Below are 17,835 nucleotides of genomic sequence, written 5' to 3'. Positions count from 1 at the left end.
TGTGATGGAAATCATCTGGCCTCTGAAAGCTCATATATTTACCATCTAGACCCTTCAGAAGAAGTTTGTCAGCTGCTGAACTAGACAGTCAACCTACTCAACCTTCGTTAACATCCTTCTCCCTTAAAACTTAGCACGTGAAGTTGTGATCATTGGTTCATGTATACGGCAGATGGGAGCATCTCAAGGGCTGGGACCTCTTTGAGTTGTCCCTGTGGTCCCCAGCACAACAGGTGCTTGCTAACGGGCGGGTGTTCTCAGATATTGACTATTGAACTCTGGGCTTCTTAGCAGCAAGATTTGGGTGTCCAGAAAGTGGGGTGCCTGCTGGGCACAGTGGTTCTCTCCTGAAACATAAGCTCCAAGGTAACTAAAAGCAAAGTAAAGAACAGAAGGATGATGTCAAGATGCAGGGCCACAGATAAGGGCATGGAGGTACCTGCAGTGTGCTCTAGGACATGCAGTCGTGGTTGGAATTGTTTCTGCTTCAGGGGACTAGGCTATATTTGTCTAAAGGTACTGCTCAGCAGTAAAGAATCTGCCTGCAATGCAGGAGATCTAGATGTGGGTTGGAGACCTAGGAGATGTGGGTTTGACCCCTGAGTCAGAAAGGCCCCCTGGAGAAGGAAATGGCAAGCTACTCCAGTATTCCTGCCTGAAAAATCCCATGGACAGAGGAGCCTGGCGGGCGACAGTCCAAGGGGTTGCAAAGAGTTGATCACAGTGCATGCGTGCGTGCGCATGCATGCACACACGCGTGCACACACACACACACAAAGGTACAGCACATGAGCCTGGACCTCGTGGAGCTCTGGAATGTATTTGGGTTACCCATGGGTGAGTGCCGTGTGGGCATATGGACCTACCCATTCTCTGACTCTGTCTTCAGTGGGGTGGGGGTGAGGGTCTAGGTCTGGAACCATGTTGGAGAGTCTGTAGTTGCCTCCACTCTGACCCTTATCAGCCTCTGCTCTGAGCTTGTCACCCATCCCTGGCCATGCCAGTCCCTCTGGAACTGTAGTGAACTTGGGATGCCAGAGGAGAAATTCTCACAGCTGTTGGCAGGAAGGAGAATTGTGGCAGACGTCGGAAGATCAGGGCTTTGTTTCTATGTAGAAATATCTATGGGAGTTGTTTTAATTTAGTTGAGAAAAGTGACACAGCTAATCAAAGTCTTTTGCCCGCAAATCAGAAAATAGAGGTAAATTGAAAAAGAAGGCTTTCAGGGAGTGGGGAAAGATTAAAAAAATAAAAGGCCTCAGATTTAATCCCGTTTATTCTCATTATCTGGGGTTAATCACTGATAACCTTTTGGTGTACATTCTGCCAAGTAGTGCTTTGTGCATATCAGTGTGTAATTAAAATTTTTTAAATAATTAATTAATTAAATTTTTGACTGCACTGGGTCTTCGTTGCTGCCCAAGGGCTTTCACTAGTTGCGGCAAGCAGGGGCTACTCTCTAGTTGCAGTGCATGGCTTCTTGTGGCGGTGGATTCTCTTATTGCAGAACGTGAGCTCTAGAGCGCCGACTCAGAAGTCGTGGTGCATGGGCTTGGTTGCCCCGCGGCATGTGGAATCTTTCTGGACCAGGAATCCATCCTGTCTCCGCTGCCTTGGCAGGCAGATTCTTAACCCCTGGACCACCAGGGAAGGATTAGTGTGTAATTTTTCAGACACACTGCACACTTTCTTTTGTCATATGCTATTTGTGCGTGATTGAACATCTTTTTGTGAGAGCGCATAGGTTTGCTTCCCTATTCTGCCTCCAGTTTTTCAGCTGGATGGCACCCGATTGGTCACGTCACCTTTCGATACCTCAGTTTCTTCATCAATCAACTGGAGGAATGATGCCCATCTCACAGGGCCGCGGGAAGGATCCCACGGGGCGATGGTGCCAAGTTGCTTTGCTGCGTGTTCTCCGGCAGGAGGGGCTACACTTTTCCAGGTCCTGGGTCTCTGCCAGCTCAGCCTGATCTTTCTTACGCCAGCTTTTGGCTTCTTTTCTTTCCAGGATGGAGAAGGGGGACGGGCACGAGGAGGAGGACTTTCGCTTGGACTGCCGCCACGAGAGATACCCCGCCCGTAAGTGGCCTCAGCTGCAGGAGCCGGCGCTGTGGATTCGTAGGCCGTCTGAGAAGAGAGGACCCTGGAGACGGGCCAGGCAGAGCTCTCCCTGCACCCCTGCATTCCCCCCTAGACACATGCTATAGAGGGCGGAACTGAGGCTGGGGGCAAGAAGAGCAAGTCTTCTGCATGCAGCAGCCACAGCCCTTGCGATGGGGTCGGAATGCTAAGGAAGCAAGAGGGACATGGGGTGCCTTAAAGACAGGCAGGGGAGCCACAGCTCCGTGCAGGCCGGGTTCGCCGTGGGCCTGAAGGGACAGGAGCTCTGGGGTGGAACTAGCCAAATCAGGGGGAGTGACAGCTCCCAAGATCTGTTTGAGTGGTGGATGCTCCCGGAAGCTCAGAAGGCTTCACTGTACAGGACAGAAACTAGGGTTCCTGTGCAGAAAACAAATGTCAGAAAGCAAAAGAGAGGTCAAAAGAGAGGAAGGCCATGCTCCCGACAGAAAAGAACGGAGCTGATGCAAGATTAAAAGGGCAGAGTCTCATCTGAGCCTGCTGCTTGCCCGCCGTGTGCTCCCTGCCCACCCCACTCTGTACTAAGGACTTTTTGTGCCTGATCTCCTGTTCTTGCTGACTGCCAATCCCGATAGCTGGGATTACGATCCACACTTTGCAGAAAGGAGGGCTCAGAGAGGCGGAGCCACTTGCCAAAGGTCACACAGCTTAGCTAGTCAGTGGCAGGGCTGTTAGAGCAGATGCTGTCAGGGTCCTGCTCACATGTCTCAGACCTGTTAGGAGACTGCGGTGCCTCCCAGCGGCTCGTATCTGCATCTCTGTGCCTGGGGGCTTGCTCCACCTCCACCCACAGAAGGCAGGCAGTGCACAAGGAGGCTGGCACATAGATACCCCGGCTCCCTCGCCCCTTGAGTAGGATCGCCTGGAGGTGTGTGATTTGCAGGATTACCTGAGTGTTACCAGTCTAGTGGGCTTCCAGGTGGCTCAGTGGTAAAGAATCCACCTACCCAGTGCATGAGGCGAAGGAGACACAAGTTCTGTCCCTGGCTGGGAAAGATCCCCTGAAGGGGGAAATGGCAACCTGCTCCAGTATTCTTGCCTAGGAAAATTCATGGACAGAGGATCCCGGCCGGCTACAGTCCATGGGTTATAGAGAGTCAGACACGGCTGAGTGACTAACACACAGCACCATGTCTAGCAGCCCCCTGGGGTTGGCCACCTTCCCTCCCTGGGCCACGCTCCCCCTCTGCCAAGTTTTGCTGCGCCTCTCTAGTGTCTCCCCTTTGCTCTAATTCCCTTCTCGGGGTCTGCTTCTGGGGAACCTGAACAAGATGGCAGAAATTTAAACTCAGGTCTGTCTGACCCCACCCCCTGTGATCCTAGTAACTGAGTGAGGAATGGCTCTGATGGGAGAAAGAAGACAGAGGTGGGTGAAGGAGCCTGGGAGGAGACCTGGTTGGGGAGGAGGAGAGGGTCTGGTCTCCATGCTAAAGGAAGAGGCTCCTGGGGGAGGCACCATTCCAGGAAGATGATCAGAATGCTGACTGTTTGCCTGAGGAACTGGGGTGCATGGCAGGCACATGTACTGTGATTTCATGTCAGGTGTCAGGATGGGGGGCTTCCTGGAGGAAGAGGTCAGGAACCAGGGCACAGAGGTGGCCGCGAAGTGTTATCTCCTCTGATAACAGAGGAGAGCAGGAAGCACATGCTAGGGATGGGCTGAGAGCCCTGGCATGTTCCAGAGCCCCACCACAGAGCACCACCGAGTCCCTGCTTGGAAGGGCATCACCCCTTCCCAGGGGGGCCCTGCAGAGTGGGCAGGAAGCCCTGGGTGGAAAAAGATTGTGGGGCTTGTCTTGGGGGCAGCTGGGGAGACAGGAGGAGGAAAGGCCAGATCCCTGAGGGCTGAGGATGGAAGAAAGAGCTGAAGGAGTGAGTCTGGCCCTGAAAGCAAGCCCTCAGATGGAGAGTGGGGACAGCCAGGCTCGGGGGAGCCACAAAAGCCCTGCACCCCCAGCCCAGCCCTGGCACCCACTTCACCTCCCAAGCATCAGATGCATTCCCCTGGTCAACAGCCTGTGGAGAATTCCATCTTTTGTGCCCCTAAAAAATACTGAGAGGCTCAGGCGCTCCATATTGGCGCTAGAGATGCAACCAGGAGCCAGATGAGACAAAGCCCCTGCCTGTGAGGCAGGGAGTCTAGAGGAGAGAGAGTCAAGTGAGACGTGAACTCGGAAACAAATAAGACGATCTCAAGTGCTAAGGAACATGATGATAAAGCGGGATCTAGGAGACCCCTTTAGAGGCATCTCTTTGAGGAGCGGCTGGAACGGGGACTTACGGAGTGAGAAGGAGTCAGCCAAAGAGCCTTCTGGGCAGAGGGGAGGCAGGTGCCAAGTCCCCAGGGCAGGGACAGCCAGCCCTGGAGGCCTCGTGGCTGGGGTGGGGAGAGCAGTGGGGAGGTGGGGATGGATGGCAGGCCGGGGGGTGGGGCTGGGGGACCCAGGAGGTGGGACCATGCAAAGGAGTTGGCTCTGCAGTGGGGAGCCCAGGGGCATTTTGAGCAGGGAAGAGACTTACCCAGGTTATTATTATTATTATTATTTTAGTATTTATTTTTTTATTTGGCTGCACCATGTCTTTTTGTGGCACATGGGATCTCAAGTTGGGGCATGCAGACCCTTAGTTGTGCCATGAGGGCTGTTAGTTGCAGCATGTGGGGTCTAGTTCCCTGACCAGGGATTGAACCCAGTCCCCCTCCATTGGGAAACGAGGAGTCTGAGCTAGTGGGCCACCTGGGAAGTCCCTTACCCAGGTTATTTATCTGTATCTACATCATCTTTATCCATACCCATGCCTACCTGTCCTCCTTCTATCCATCTGCACTGTGGGAAAAAGGACGGGAGGGGAGGAAGAGAGAGACCAGGAGAACAGTGTAGACGCTGTCGCCATCATCCCAGGAGTGATGGTGGCCTGACCTTCGGCGGCAGAGATAAAAGTGGGCAAATTCAAAAACCTTTTGCTGGAAGAGTTGTCAGAGTGCTTGTTTGTGTTCCTCCAGAGCAGATCCCGAGATGAAGGTTCAACAGCAATGTGGGGCATCACAGAAAATGCAAATAGGCGCCGGGCAGGCAGGCTTAGCAGGGGAAACAGGTGGCAGGTGAAAGTCACCTTCCAAGTGGTCATCAGTGGAGCCTCTGCTGGGGGACTCGGCATTATACCCCCGGCCATGGCAGTAACTCTCCTTGGGCATTTTGTGAGGGCTACTGGAGTGGGGTGGGGTGGGGTGCATGAATCTCCTGGGGTGGATTGGAGAAAGTCTCCACAGGAGGTGAGCAACATGCTTCACTTGGGGGAAGGGGGCACCCACAATATCAGCTTATTTGATTGGAGGTGAGGGATGGGCCAGGAACCTAGGATATGCTCAGAAGTTTTGAGTTAGCCATCAAGGGTCAGATGTCACCCACTGATGGAAACGGAGAGGATGAATTTGAGGGGAATGCGATGGTATGGCTTCTGTGTCAAGTTTTAGGGGTGTGTAGGGTTGAGAACTAAGATCATGGCATCTGATCCCATCACTTCATGGCAAATAGATGGGGAAACAGTGGAAACAGTGTCTGACTTTATTTTTTTGGGCTCCAAAATCACTGCAGATGGTGATTGCAGCCATGAAATTAAAAGATGCTTACTCCTTGGAAGGAAAGTTATGACCAACCTAGACAGCATATTAAAAAGCAGAGACATTACTTTGCCAACAAAGGTGCATCTAGTCAATGCTGTGGATTTTCCAGTGGTCATGTATGGATGTGAGAGTTGGACTGTGAAGAAAGCTGAGCGCCGAAGAATTGATGCTTTTGAACTGTGGTGTTGGAGAAGACTCTTGAGAGTCCCTTGGACTGCAAGGAGATCCAACCAGTCCATCCTAAAGGAGATCATTCCTGGGTGTTCATTGGAAGGATTGATGCTGAAGCTGAAACTCCAATACTTTGGCCACCTCATGTGAAGAGTTGACTCATTGGAAAAGACCCTGATGCTGGGAGGGATTGGGGGCAGGAGGAGAAGGGGATGACAGAGGATGAGATGGCTGGATGGCATCACTGACTCGATGGGCATGAGTTTGAGTAAACTCTGGGAGTTGGTGATGGACAGGGAGGCCTGGCGTGCTGGGATTCATGGGGTCGCAAAGAGTCGGACACGACTGAGCGACTGAAGTGACCGAGGGTTGAGGACAGAGACAGTGGAGCTAGGGGACGCTGAGATGGTCTAGAATCGTGTAGGGTGGGGAGAGATGGAGACGCCGTGAGGTCCTATCACCCTGGGGCTCAAAGAGAACCATGAAAGGGCTTCTCTGGTGGTCCAGTGGTTAAAACTCTGTGCTTCCTATGCAGGGGGCATGGGTTTGATCCCTGGTGGGGAAATACCCACGTGCTGCGTGGTATGGCCAATTAATAAATAAATAAAATGAAATAAAATTACTGTAAAAAATTAGGTAGCTTTGAAAAAGAGAAAGAGAAGCAGGGAAGCTGGTGGAGAAGGGACCGCAGCTCCCAGAGGTTTCCCAAACCCCAGCTTCTTGGGGAAGAAAGGAACCTTTGACCCCACAGTGCCTCTGCGAGGCGTGCCTTTCATCAGGTAGCCAAGCTAGTGGGTTGGCTGTCTTTCCCCTGGGACCAGTGGAGGCACTGGGGACTCAGAGTTCGAACAGTGAGGTAGAGAAACACCCAGTCTGCTGTTGGGGCCAAGGGCAGGGGCAACAGAGCATAGGCAGGGTGCTGGCTGGAGGGCCGTGGTCACTTCCACTGTCCTGAAGTGGGCTGTGTGTGGCCATGTGCAAGTCATTGATTCACTCACGTATTCAACAAATCTTTGCTAAAGATGCTTCTCTGGGCTGGGCGTTGCATGCTGGGCCCTGGAAAATGGAGATGAAAAAGGCGAGTCTGGGCCCGGGAGCTCCCAAAGCACTGCTGTGTTGTTGGCCAGAGCTACCATGGGGTCAGCACCTTCCAACAGAGGCCAGGCACCTCATCGTGCTGAGTGAGGGAGGGGTAGAGAAGAGGAAAGAGAGGGGTACTTAGTCTCCGGGTGGTCCAGCTTGTTGAATTCTACAGCTATAATGATGATACCTGGACTTAATGAGGAAAACAGCCAACCCGAAGAGCTCCGTCAGCCCCACCAGGTCTGATGACAACATCTGACCCTTGTGGATGCTCTGAGGACTTTACGTTGATCCTCTCCCTTTCATTTAACCCCAAACATATGTGAGAGTTGGACCATAAAGAAACCTGAGCGCTGAAGCATTGATGCTTTTGAACTGTGGTGTTGGAGAAGACTCTTGAGAGTCCCTTGGACTGCAAGGAGATCAAACCAGTCCATCCTAAAGGAGATCAGTCCTGGGTGTTCATTGGAAGGACTGATGCTGAAACTGAAGCTCCAATACTTTGGCTACTTGTTGCAAAGAGCTGACTCACTGGAAAAGACCCTGATTCTGGCAAGATTGAAGGCAGGAGGAAAAGGGGGCGACAGAGGGTGAGTTGGTTGAATGGCATCACCGACTCGATGGATGTGAGTTTGAGCAAGCTCCAGGATTTGGTGATGAATAGGGAAGCCTGGCGTGCTGTAGTCCATGGGGTCGCAAACAGTCAGACACGACTGAGCAACTGAACTGAACTGATAGACCCATTTTACAGATGGGGAAAATGAAGCCCAGGGAGGTTATGGTTGTGCCAGGAAGTGGATGTGTGCCCAGCCTGTCTGGATCCAGAGCCCATACCTCGAGTCATCAGGGATGGGCTGCCACGTGTCAGTCAGTGGCTCCACATGTCGGGCAGACCCCATGCGTACCCCAGGCAGCCTTTGGGGGTTTGGGGACCAGCTACAGTGGACTGGGTCCTCACGTGGGTCATGGGCTAGAGAGCATCCTGATACCACCATCTAGGGAGATGACACCATCTGCAGAATGCGGCCTCTTAGCTGCTGGTGGAGTTTGGGTCAAGAATATGTTTTGGAAAGGCCCGGACGCGTTTTGCAATATTTCTGTGTTCAGATCTGGTGGTGGACTGACTCCCCGGCAGGAGGCGTGGGGGAGGAGTGCCAGGGAGCCCGCGTTATTAAACACTGAGTGCAGGTTTTGCTGAGCACTTCATCGCCGCTGACACAGCCCCGGGAAGGAGGGGTGGTTGTTCTTATTGTGTAGATGGCGAGACTGAGGCTCTGAGATGTGGATTGACTTTGTCGAGATCCCTGGTGAGATCTTTGGGCAGGATAGCTCAGCTTGGCATGTAGCTCTTCCCCTTTATCTTGGGAACCAGGCTATTCCTGCTCTGGCCCCCAAACTCCTCACCTCATCTCTTCCTTCTCTCCCCTCCCTCATTTGGCTCCAACCACCCTGTCCTTTCTCTTTCTTGAACAAGCAAAACTCATTCCCCACCCCAGGACCTTTGCACATGCTCTTCTCACCACCTGGAATGCTCTTCCTCTAAATCTTTACTTGGCTGGCTTTGTCTCCTCTTTAATCTCAGCTGAAGGCCACTTCCTCAGAGAAGATCCCCTAACCTGCACCAGCTTCCCCTGTCAACATCTTATCACTGTGTTTTCTTCACTGTGTCTGTACTTCTCTGAAATTATATTTACACACCTGGTTTTGGTTTTGTTGCCTTTCTCTACTGGGTTCCATGAGATTAGGCACCCAGTCTCTTCTTAATTAGTAATTTATCAATTAATTAATATTACATATTAATTAATAGTATAATAATGTATATGTGCTTAGTCGCTTCAGTTGTGTCCGACTCATTGTGGACACACAATGGACTGTAGCCGGCCAGGCTCCTCTGTCCATGGTATCCTCTGGGCAAGAATACTGGAATGGGTTGCCATGCCCTTCTCCAGGATATCTTCCCAACCCAGGAATCAAACCTGCGTCTCTTGTGTCTCCTGCATTGCAGGCAGATTCTTTACCCACTGAGCCACCTGGGAAGCCCAATATATAATAATTTATTTATTTATTCTTGGCTGCGCTGGGTCTTTGTTGCTGCACATAAGCTTTCTCTAGTTGTGGTGAGCAGGGGCTACTCTCTAATTGCATTGTGCAGGCTTCTCTTGTTGCAGAGCAGAAACTGTAGGTGCACAGGCTTTGGTATTTGTAGCTCAAGGGCCCTGGAGCACAGGCTCAGTAGTTGTGGCACATGGGCTTGTTTGCCTTGAGGCATGTGGGATCTTCCCAGACCAGGGATCGAACCTGTGTCCTCTGCATTGGCAGGTAGGTTCTTAATCCCTGGACCACCAGGGGAATCCTCGGCACCTTATCTTCTGTTTTTTTCACACCTGTATCCTGAGAGCCTCGAACAGTGCATGGCACACAGTAGTTGCTCAATTACTGCTTTAAACTTCTCATTTTCTCGCACTGTACCCCACTTGAGAACTCACTTTTATATAAACAGTTACGTGAACTTTTGTTTTTCTTAACTGTTCTAAAAGTTGCTATTTTTTTCTGGGGCTACTGTGATATAGATTCTGCCACTTTTTTTTTTATTTTCTGAGCAAAGTGTTTGCTTTTGAAACCTACCTTTGGTAGGTTTGGGGCTCTGCAGTGCCACCAGCTAGCTCAGGAGCTCCTTAGATGTGACATTTCATGGAGGCGATGCTGCCATATGGTCTAGGTGTTTGCATCTTCCTTTTAGGGGCAACTGGGGTTTGCAGCTGATTGCAGCTGTCAAGTTCAATGTCCGAGACAAGCTTCTGACTTTGCCAGGTATGTCTGCAAGGCTGGGCCGGCTGAGAGGCTGTCACTCACCGGGTACAGAGGTGGCTTCTGAGAGCTCTGTCTAGACGTGTCTCTGCCGCTGCTGCCCTCAGAATAGCAGAGGGAATTTCAAGGAAGACTTTTCTGGGCTCGGAGCAACTTGGCATTTTTATTAGACCAGAATCAGATCCAACATAATACTGCCTGAGTTGGCTTCCTTTATTAAAAATGGAAACAGACAATATTTCTGAAATAAATATCAATGCCAGCTTGCTGGGCACACAGCTTGCAGATTTCTGAGACCCTGGCACTGGGGTAGAGAGAGCCAAGCCAACGTCAGCATCAGAATCCCCTGGAAGGCTCCTTGAAACATGGATTTCCCAGTCCCACCCCAGAGTTTCCAACTTCTTGAAATGCAGATTCCCGGGCCCTGCTGGCGTTTCCAGCTGAGGAGGGTGAAGCCTGGGATCCTGCATTTCCAGGGCTGCTTTTGCTGCTCCATGGACCAGATTCTGAGCAACACTTGGCCCCGGGCTCCTGCCAGGAAGGAGTCTTCATTTTGTCACCTGCTAGGCTTCCCTGGTGGCTCAGATGGTAAAGAATCTCTGCAGTGCAGGAGACCCATGTTCGATTCCTGGGTTGTGAAGATTCCCTGGAGAAGGAAATGGCAACCCACTCCAGTATTCTTGCCTGGAGAATCCCATGGACACAGAAGCCTGGCAGGCTACAGTTCATAGCATTGCAGAGTTGAACATGACTGAAACGACTATCACTCACTCACTGGGCTATTCAGTAGCTTCTGGGTAGAAATTGCTGCTTCTGGGGTCATGTCTCTTCCCATCCATCCCCCAAAGACACAACCTGAATCACATCTTCTTCACCCCTCCCAGCCCAAACCCTCCAATGAGAGCATCCTTGGTGGGGTGGGTGTCCGGTCTGTGCTGACTCCTCCCGGACATTCCCCCAGAAGCCTTCTCCCGCCATCCCACCCCTGCTTCAGCCTTCTTTCAGTCACTCAGCACTCTCGGAATCCTTCTCTGCTAACTCTCTCCCCACTGGAATGGAAATGTCAGGAGGACGGGGACCTTGTCACCACATTTGTGCCTGGAACAGGGTTGGTCCTCAGGACCTTTCTAGTCCAGCTCACTTCATCCTCCTAAGTTCCTTAGATTTCAAGCAACAATGTTATTTTTCTTGGCTCACAAGTCTGGGTGACTCCAAGCTCAAGCTGGGTCGTTGTTCTTCTTTATGTCCATTTTTGCCCCCCTTAGTTTGGGGCAGGCCAGGAACCTACATCAGGTTAGTCTGATGATGCCGAAGAAACCCCAGGTACAGGAGGAACCCTGTACCCCTGGGGGGCTGCCGGGTCGCTTACGCCTGGCACCCAGCATCTTTGCAGTTGCCGCCCTCTGCTCCTCATCCCTCCAGCCCTGAGTGCCGGGCTTTCCAGCCTTACAGACCATCTTGCCTTCCTCCAACCACCATCGCTATGTTTTTCACACCTCCAGAAAACCTCATTTACCTGCCAAGAACCTATTTCACACTCTGTTCCTTCTGCCTGAAATGACCTGCTCCCCGCCTCCATTTGGCAAAAAAAAAAAAAAAAACCCTACCAGTGGAATTTTGAGCTTCATGGGGCTTTCCAAGTCTAGCTCAGATGTCCAGAAGTAGCTAACAATCAACCCCCTCTCCAGTCCCAAGAGTGGAGGTTGTGTTCACCTCTGCATTTCCCTGCCCTGACATTTGAATAGATGAGGGAGAGGTTTACAGGGGTTACAAGCCCAGCCTCTAGAGTGAAGCTGCTTAGGTTCAAATTCCAGGGGTCAAACCTCAAGGATGTAACCTGTCTGGACCTGGGTTTCTTCATCTGTGTAATGGGCACAGTGATGGCACCTAACTTCCATTTCTGAGGATTGCATGAGTCAATGAACACAGGGCATAGTGAGTGGCTCCCTGCCACAGTGAGAACTGGAGGAATGTTTTCTCCTGTCATCTCTCTCTCTCTCTTTTCAAATTTATTTCTGGCTTCACTGGGTCTTCGTTGCTTCACTCGGGTTTTTCTCTATTTGTGGTGAGCAGGAGCTGCTTTCCAGTTGCGGAGCACAGGCATCTCATTGCAGTGGCTTCTCTTGTTGCGAAGCACAGGCTCCAGAGCTTGGGCTCAGTAGCTGTGGCGCATGGGTGTAATTGCTCCTTGGCATGGGGGATCTTCCCAGACCAGGGATCAAACCTGTGTCCCCTGCATTGGCAGGCAGATTCTTATCCACTGCACCACCAGGGCAGTCCTGCTCTTGTCATCTCTTCCCCCTCACGAGGCTGTGAACATTCAGAGGACAGGTCTGCATCTCACTCCTGTCTGCAGACCCAGCACCCACTGGGGAGGCTGACAGAGAGTAGGTGCTCAACAAATGAGGAAACGAAGGAATCAGTGGCTCTGGGGAGAGGTGGCAGGTCCTGTGGACTCAGCCTGATCCCAAGTGTGGAGAAGAGATGAAGAGAATGTTCTGACAAGAAATGGTCAGTTCCCAGAAGCTAGACTTGAATGAAGAGAGGGATGGAATTCCATTTGATCTCCTAGGACAAGCCACCCCCAAAGCAGACGGGAAAACCCAGCCTTCCTCCCGGCAGGAATCCCATACAAACCTGCTCTTTCCCAGTTCTCCATTGTTTATTCTTTCAACAGATCTGTGCTCTCAACACTGTGAGTGAAATTGTGCTGGATGCTGGGGACACAGTGATGAATAAAAGTAGAGCTAGTCTGTGTCCTCATGTTGTATACAGTCTAGAAAAGGAAAATGGAAGGAAACAAGTGAACAGATATTACCAAATATGATAGGGTCTCAGACGTGCCCTCAGGGTAGAGATTGACAGAGCAGGGTTGACTTGGAGAGGCAGTCAGGGTGGCTGTGGAAGAGGGGTGATGACATCACTAGCTGAAAGGGTATCCAAAGCCAGACAGCTCAGTGCCAACCTTGACTCATCTCCCTATCTCTCTCCCACATCCTATGTCTGTCTGGAGGTAAGAGTTCCAGATTGGGCAGCCTGACAGTAGGCTCTGGATATGACCCATGAGTCCTGGGGAGAGTAATTCAGCACCTTGGACAGCGGGTGGTGCAGTCCATCTGGCTCTTCTCTGTTAGGCGCGGCTCCTATGGGGTCAAGAATGCCAATACCAGACACCTCCTCACCCTCACTGATTCCTCTACTAGCTTCAGAGCACCTTGGACAAGTCACTTCTCCTCTGATTGTCCCCATTTCCCTATCTGCACATTGGTGATGCCATTCTTGGTCTCAAAGGGCCCTTCTGACCCACTGAATTTGTTTTGGAACAGTGATTGCAATTTCATACATCTCAACAGAGCTAAGAGCTGATCTCTTGTGATCTCAGTGCCTTGGGGTATTTCGAGACGGTGATTCCCCACTGAGGGGTTGAGATGTTAGGACTGGAAGAGACCAAATGTTTAAAAAAGTTCATGTTTGATATCTCAACTAAAAAGAGAAGATAAATCACAACTTCTGAGAACCTCCTATGGGTTGACTACTCTGCTATGCTGGGAGGTTTCAAGGGGATTTAAAACACAGTACTTGCTGCCAACCCTCTGGGTGAGGCCTTGGACAAATTTCTTCCCACCTATGGACCTCGGCCTGCTCATCTGTAAAGAAAGGTGGCTGAGCCCCAAGCCCCTCTATACTGAGCATTTTGTTATTTTCATATCTCTCTGAGGTTGCGTAATGGAGGGCTTCTAGCAGGGGGGCTTGCTGGGTCAGCTGATGCCTTTACAACTGACATCCATTTGCAGGCCCAGAGAGGTGAAGCCACTTGTCAAAAGTCACACAGCTTAAAAAAAAAAAAAAAAAAAGGTTGCTCAGCTTGTTATTGGCAGAGCCTAGATTTGAACCTTTGACAATTAGACTTCAAGTACAGTTCACCCCCACCCCATAAGCCTGTCCTCAAAGGAGAGGCTGAGCGAAGAGTGTCTCAAAGGTACAGCGAAAATGTCCATTTTCTCCTGGAAGAAGGGGGGTGGGAGGATCCTAGGCCTCCAGTGCAGGGATCACGCCATCCTCCTCCTGAGTGGTTTCTTCATTTGTCAGCTCAGGACTCGCTCTGGGCCCAGCCAGCTTCTGGGGGCTGCAGGCTCCAGGATGGAGCAGACTCAGCCCTGACCAGCACTGAGTCTCCCCAGGTTAGTGGCAGAGACCTTGACAACAGAAAGTGACAATCACGGGGAGAGAACAGCATGCAGCAGGGTGTGCGGGTGCAGAGGTCCATGGAATGCCTTGCGGAGGAGGGAGCATTCGGGTGAGGGGCCGGGGTCTCAACAGCCAGAGGGCAGCAGGGAAGAGCACGTGGCCCAGGGACCAGGATGTGCAAAGCCATGGAACAGAGTCAGGGGACAAAGATGCAGGCCAGGGAGCAGTCAGAGGTCGGAAATGGCTCCTGTGGGCTGAGTCTAGCCTGAGAGATGCTGCTTGGCCCACAGGTGGTTTTAAATGTTAAAAGCCTTGTGTGTGTGCCTGCTAAGTCGCTTCAGTTGTGTTCGACTCTTTGCGACGCTGTGGACTGCAGCCCACCAAGCTCCTCTGTCCATGGGATTCTCCAGGCAAGAATACTGGAGTGGGTTGCCATGCCCTCCTCCAGGGTATCTTCCCAACCCAGGGATTGAATCTGTGACTCCTGTTGCAAGCAGATTCTTTACCGCTGAGCCACCAGGAAGCCCTTGAAAAGCCCTTTAAAATCACTTAGAAGCCAGGAGATTTGATTTCAAAATCCAGATTGTCAGTTTCTCTGAGCGTTTTGGAAGATCGGAGTCCACATTCCCCGGGGCAACAGTTGGTCAGAGCTAAGGAAAGACTGCTTCTGACTGCTTTACCCAGTTAGGTCATTGGCTTGGACCCAGTAGACATTTTAAGGTGGGATTCCCTGATCTGTAGCATAATGATTTTTTTCCCCCTGGCTGGTGACTGGCCCCAATGTGAAGGGACCCAGAGAAGGGAAGTGAGTGGGGATTTGTGGTAGGTCAGTGGGGTACATGGTGAGGACAGGGCTCCTCCCATTGTAAATGACTCTGGGTCCCAAGCCTCTCCTGGGATCCAGGGAACAGGAAGCTTGACTTTTGTTTTGGCCTCGCCACATGGCTTGCAGCCCTGGGCAGTGAGAGTGCAGAGCTCTAATCACTGGACAGCCAGAGAATCCCCTGTATTTGATTTTTTTTTAAATATTTATTTGTTTCCTTTTGGCTGTATCAGGTCTTAGTTGCAGCAGGTGGGATCTTTCAGTTGCGGCGCTCAGGTTTCTCTCCAGTTGTGGCTTGGGCTCCAGGCTGCACAAACTCTGTCGTTTACTTGCTCAGCTTAGTGTCCGACTCTTTGCGACCCCATGGACTGTAGCCTGCCAGGCTTATCTGTCCTTGGGATTCTCCAGGCAAGAATACTGGAGTCGGTTTCTCCAGTGCCCTCCTCCTGGGGATCTTCCCAACGCAGGGATGGAACCCTGGTCTCCTGCTTGTGGCAAGCAGGCTTAGTTGTCCTGCAGCACGTGGGATCTCAGTTCCTCGGCCAAGGATCAAACCCACGTCCCCTGCACTGGAAGGCAAGTTCTTAAGACCACCAAGGAAGTCCTAGGAAGGCTGATTTTGACTCGGAGAAGGATAAGGATCATGGCCCCTCCTTTCCCTTTAAAACACATGATCACTTTCTCTCTGTTCCATCAAACTCTCCAAGGTTCTGCTAGTTGGCAACGGTAAGAGCAATGACAATCATTTCTAAATACTATTTAGAAAAACAATCAAACCTTTCTGTGCACCAAATATTTGCTTTTTGATTAAAAAAAAAATCCCAACACCTATCTATATCTTGGCAGCAAGTACTTTCAAAGAATGCAACTGTTTCAGTGACTGGGGCCAAAACAAATGTTTTTCCTAAGGCCAAACGATTCCAGAATGTTTGCCGAATGTTTGCCAAATGTTTCCCACCCCTTTTAAAAAATCTAGTAAAATTAGCAAAGCACCAACATTAAAGAATATTAAAAATGGAAGAAAAGCCAAAGGGGGAAAAAAATGACGTGTGCACACTCCCCAGCATTGGCACAATCTTCTTCGTCTTTGCCTGTTCCCTTCCTGCCTTTGTTATGAGGAAGAATCTCCCAATAGTCAGAGCTGTTTTGGGGATGGAGGAAGAATAATGAGTTGCCCGTCCTTGGAGATGTGCAAGCAAGAATTCTTGGCTTCAGCAGGAATTTCCACCTCAAGGGGCTTGCTCTGAGAGATGTCTGACCCTAAAGGATGAGCAGTTATCTGAGCAGAACACATTTTTTAAAAAAACAAATGCTGAAGTTTGGAATTAGGAAGAAATTAATTCAACCCAGCAGCACTGTAGTTGTGAATCCTAAGGCAGCTACTTTTGCTGACTGAGCCTCAGTTTCCTCATCTGTAAAATGGGCTCAGGCTTCTGAGCACAGAACCTAGCATGGTGTGTGGACTGTATGTGCTCTGCCGCTGTTAGTTTTCTTCCTTGCCCTTCACACCCATCCCACTCACCATTCCAGGCAGTCTCTCCTCCCCATGTTCCCCCTTTGTTCTCATCTTTCTGGCTCCAAGGAGCCACCATGGAATGTTCTCCAGGGGTTGAGCCATCTCTCTCCTGGGCTAATGGTCTCATAGTGACAGGGCTGATGGAGCACCTTTCAGGGTGCGTGTTCTTAAGAGAGGGAGACCCCTGAGGCCAGAGAGAGGATGTCTGGAGGGCTTCCTGTAGAAGGAGAGATTTGAGCTGGGCTTTGAGGGTTCAGTTTGATAGTAGGTACAGGAACATTTTAAGCAGGTCCCAACTTGGAGATGGAAATGGTCTGGCGTATTAGGAAAACACGAAGGCGGTGCTTGGGTGAAGGCAGGGGAGTGAGCTTCCAAGAATCAAGAAAAACAGAAGAGTGAGCATGCATGTTGGATCAGATGAGCCTCCCAGCCCCTCCGCTTGCCCAGGCCATCAAGAGCAGAGGGCTGTCATGGGAGGTCATAGAGTCTGCTGCCTGCCTCCCACAGAGCTGCTCAGGGCTGGCTTTGGGATGTCCACATACTCGCTCGCTGACCTGGGGTCAAGTAAGGTCGGGGCTCTGGAGTCGTCTACACTATTCTCCTTCTAACCCTCCCATAGTGCCTTGAGCACATTGGGAGCACACAGTGGACCCCAAGGAAGCCTGATGGGGTTGGGGGGGTGGTGGGAGGCAGGGGAAACCTTTGGGTGGGTGAAGGGTGGAGAGAGGGTGGGTGGATGGCTTGAGTGGGGTGGGTGAAGCGAGGGCAGGTGGGTGTGCAGGGTTGGTGGTTGGGCAGTGGGCAATTCTTGGATGAGAAGGTCTGTGAGTTAAGGGCTGGAGACTTGACATGTGGGTGCAGATGTGTTGGCAGGTTGGGAAGCAAACAAGCAGGTGGGTGAGGTGAAAAGTGGCTGGGTGGGTGGATGGGTGGGTGTTTTGGGTAATAAGTAGATGTGTGTGTGGAGAGCAGGGCTGGCGAGAGTGTTCTGGGCTGCTGCGAGGATGGATGGGATGTTGGCGGGTGTGTGATGTGTTGACAGGTGGGAGATGCTTGACTGTGTTTTAAGGCTCGGGGAGAGTCATGGTGGGGATAGTGTGTGAGTGGGATGGTGGGTATATTGGTGGGTTGGGGAGAGGATGGCAGCGGGTGTTGGTGGGCAGAGTGGGTGATGGGGGCGTGGCAGAGACGGAGAGCTGGGTAAGTGGATGGTGAGATGCTGAATGGAACAGTGAGTGGGTGGGGAATTGCGTGTGGGTGGACAGATAGGTGGATGGGGGTGGGAGGGGGCGGTGGGGCATGGGTGGAGGAAGGCCACCGTCAGCACTGACCACTCTGTCCTCTTGGCAGGACACCAGCCACACGTGGGAGATTCCTGGCCCCGGACCTCTGCACACGAGGCACCAGAGCTGAGCCGCCAGTGCTGGGTCCTGGGGCACTGGGTGTGACCGTGAAGAGCCTGGTTCCAGACCTCGGGCCATC

General features: G+C 51.5%; 1 protein-coding gene across 2 annotated transcripts in view; it reads left to right on the top strand.

The window, feature by feature from the left end:
• The window catches only part of GSG1L (GSG1 like), a 249,972-nt gene extending 232,137 nt beyond the window's left edge, over nucleotides 1-17,835 (top strand). For both annotated transcript variants that reach the window (XM_061153996.1, XM_061153995.1), the window contains 2 exons: nucleotides 2,012-2,082; nucleotides 17,704-17,835. In XM_061153996.1, the coding sequence (XP_061009979.1) occupies nucleotides 2,012-2,082; nucleotides 17,704-17,801 (169 nt within the window). In that variant the 3' untranslated portion in view covers nucleotides 17,802-17,835. The remainder of the gene's footprint in view (nucleotides 1-2,011; nucleotides 2,083-17,703) is intronic.

The sequence above is a fragment of the Dama dama genome, chromosome 10 (assembly GCF_033118175.1).
Source record: "Dama dama isolate Ldn47 chromosome 10, ASM3311817v1, whole genome shotgun sequence".
Classification (NCBI taxonomy): Eukaryota; Metazoa; Chordata; class Mammalia; order Artiodactyla; family Cervidae; genus Dama; species Dama dama.
Note: the sequence above shows the minus strand (reverse complement) of the source record. Positions and strands in the feature narration are given on the sequence as shown.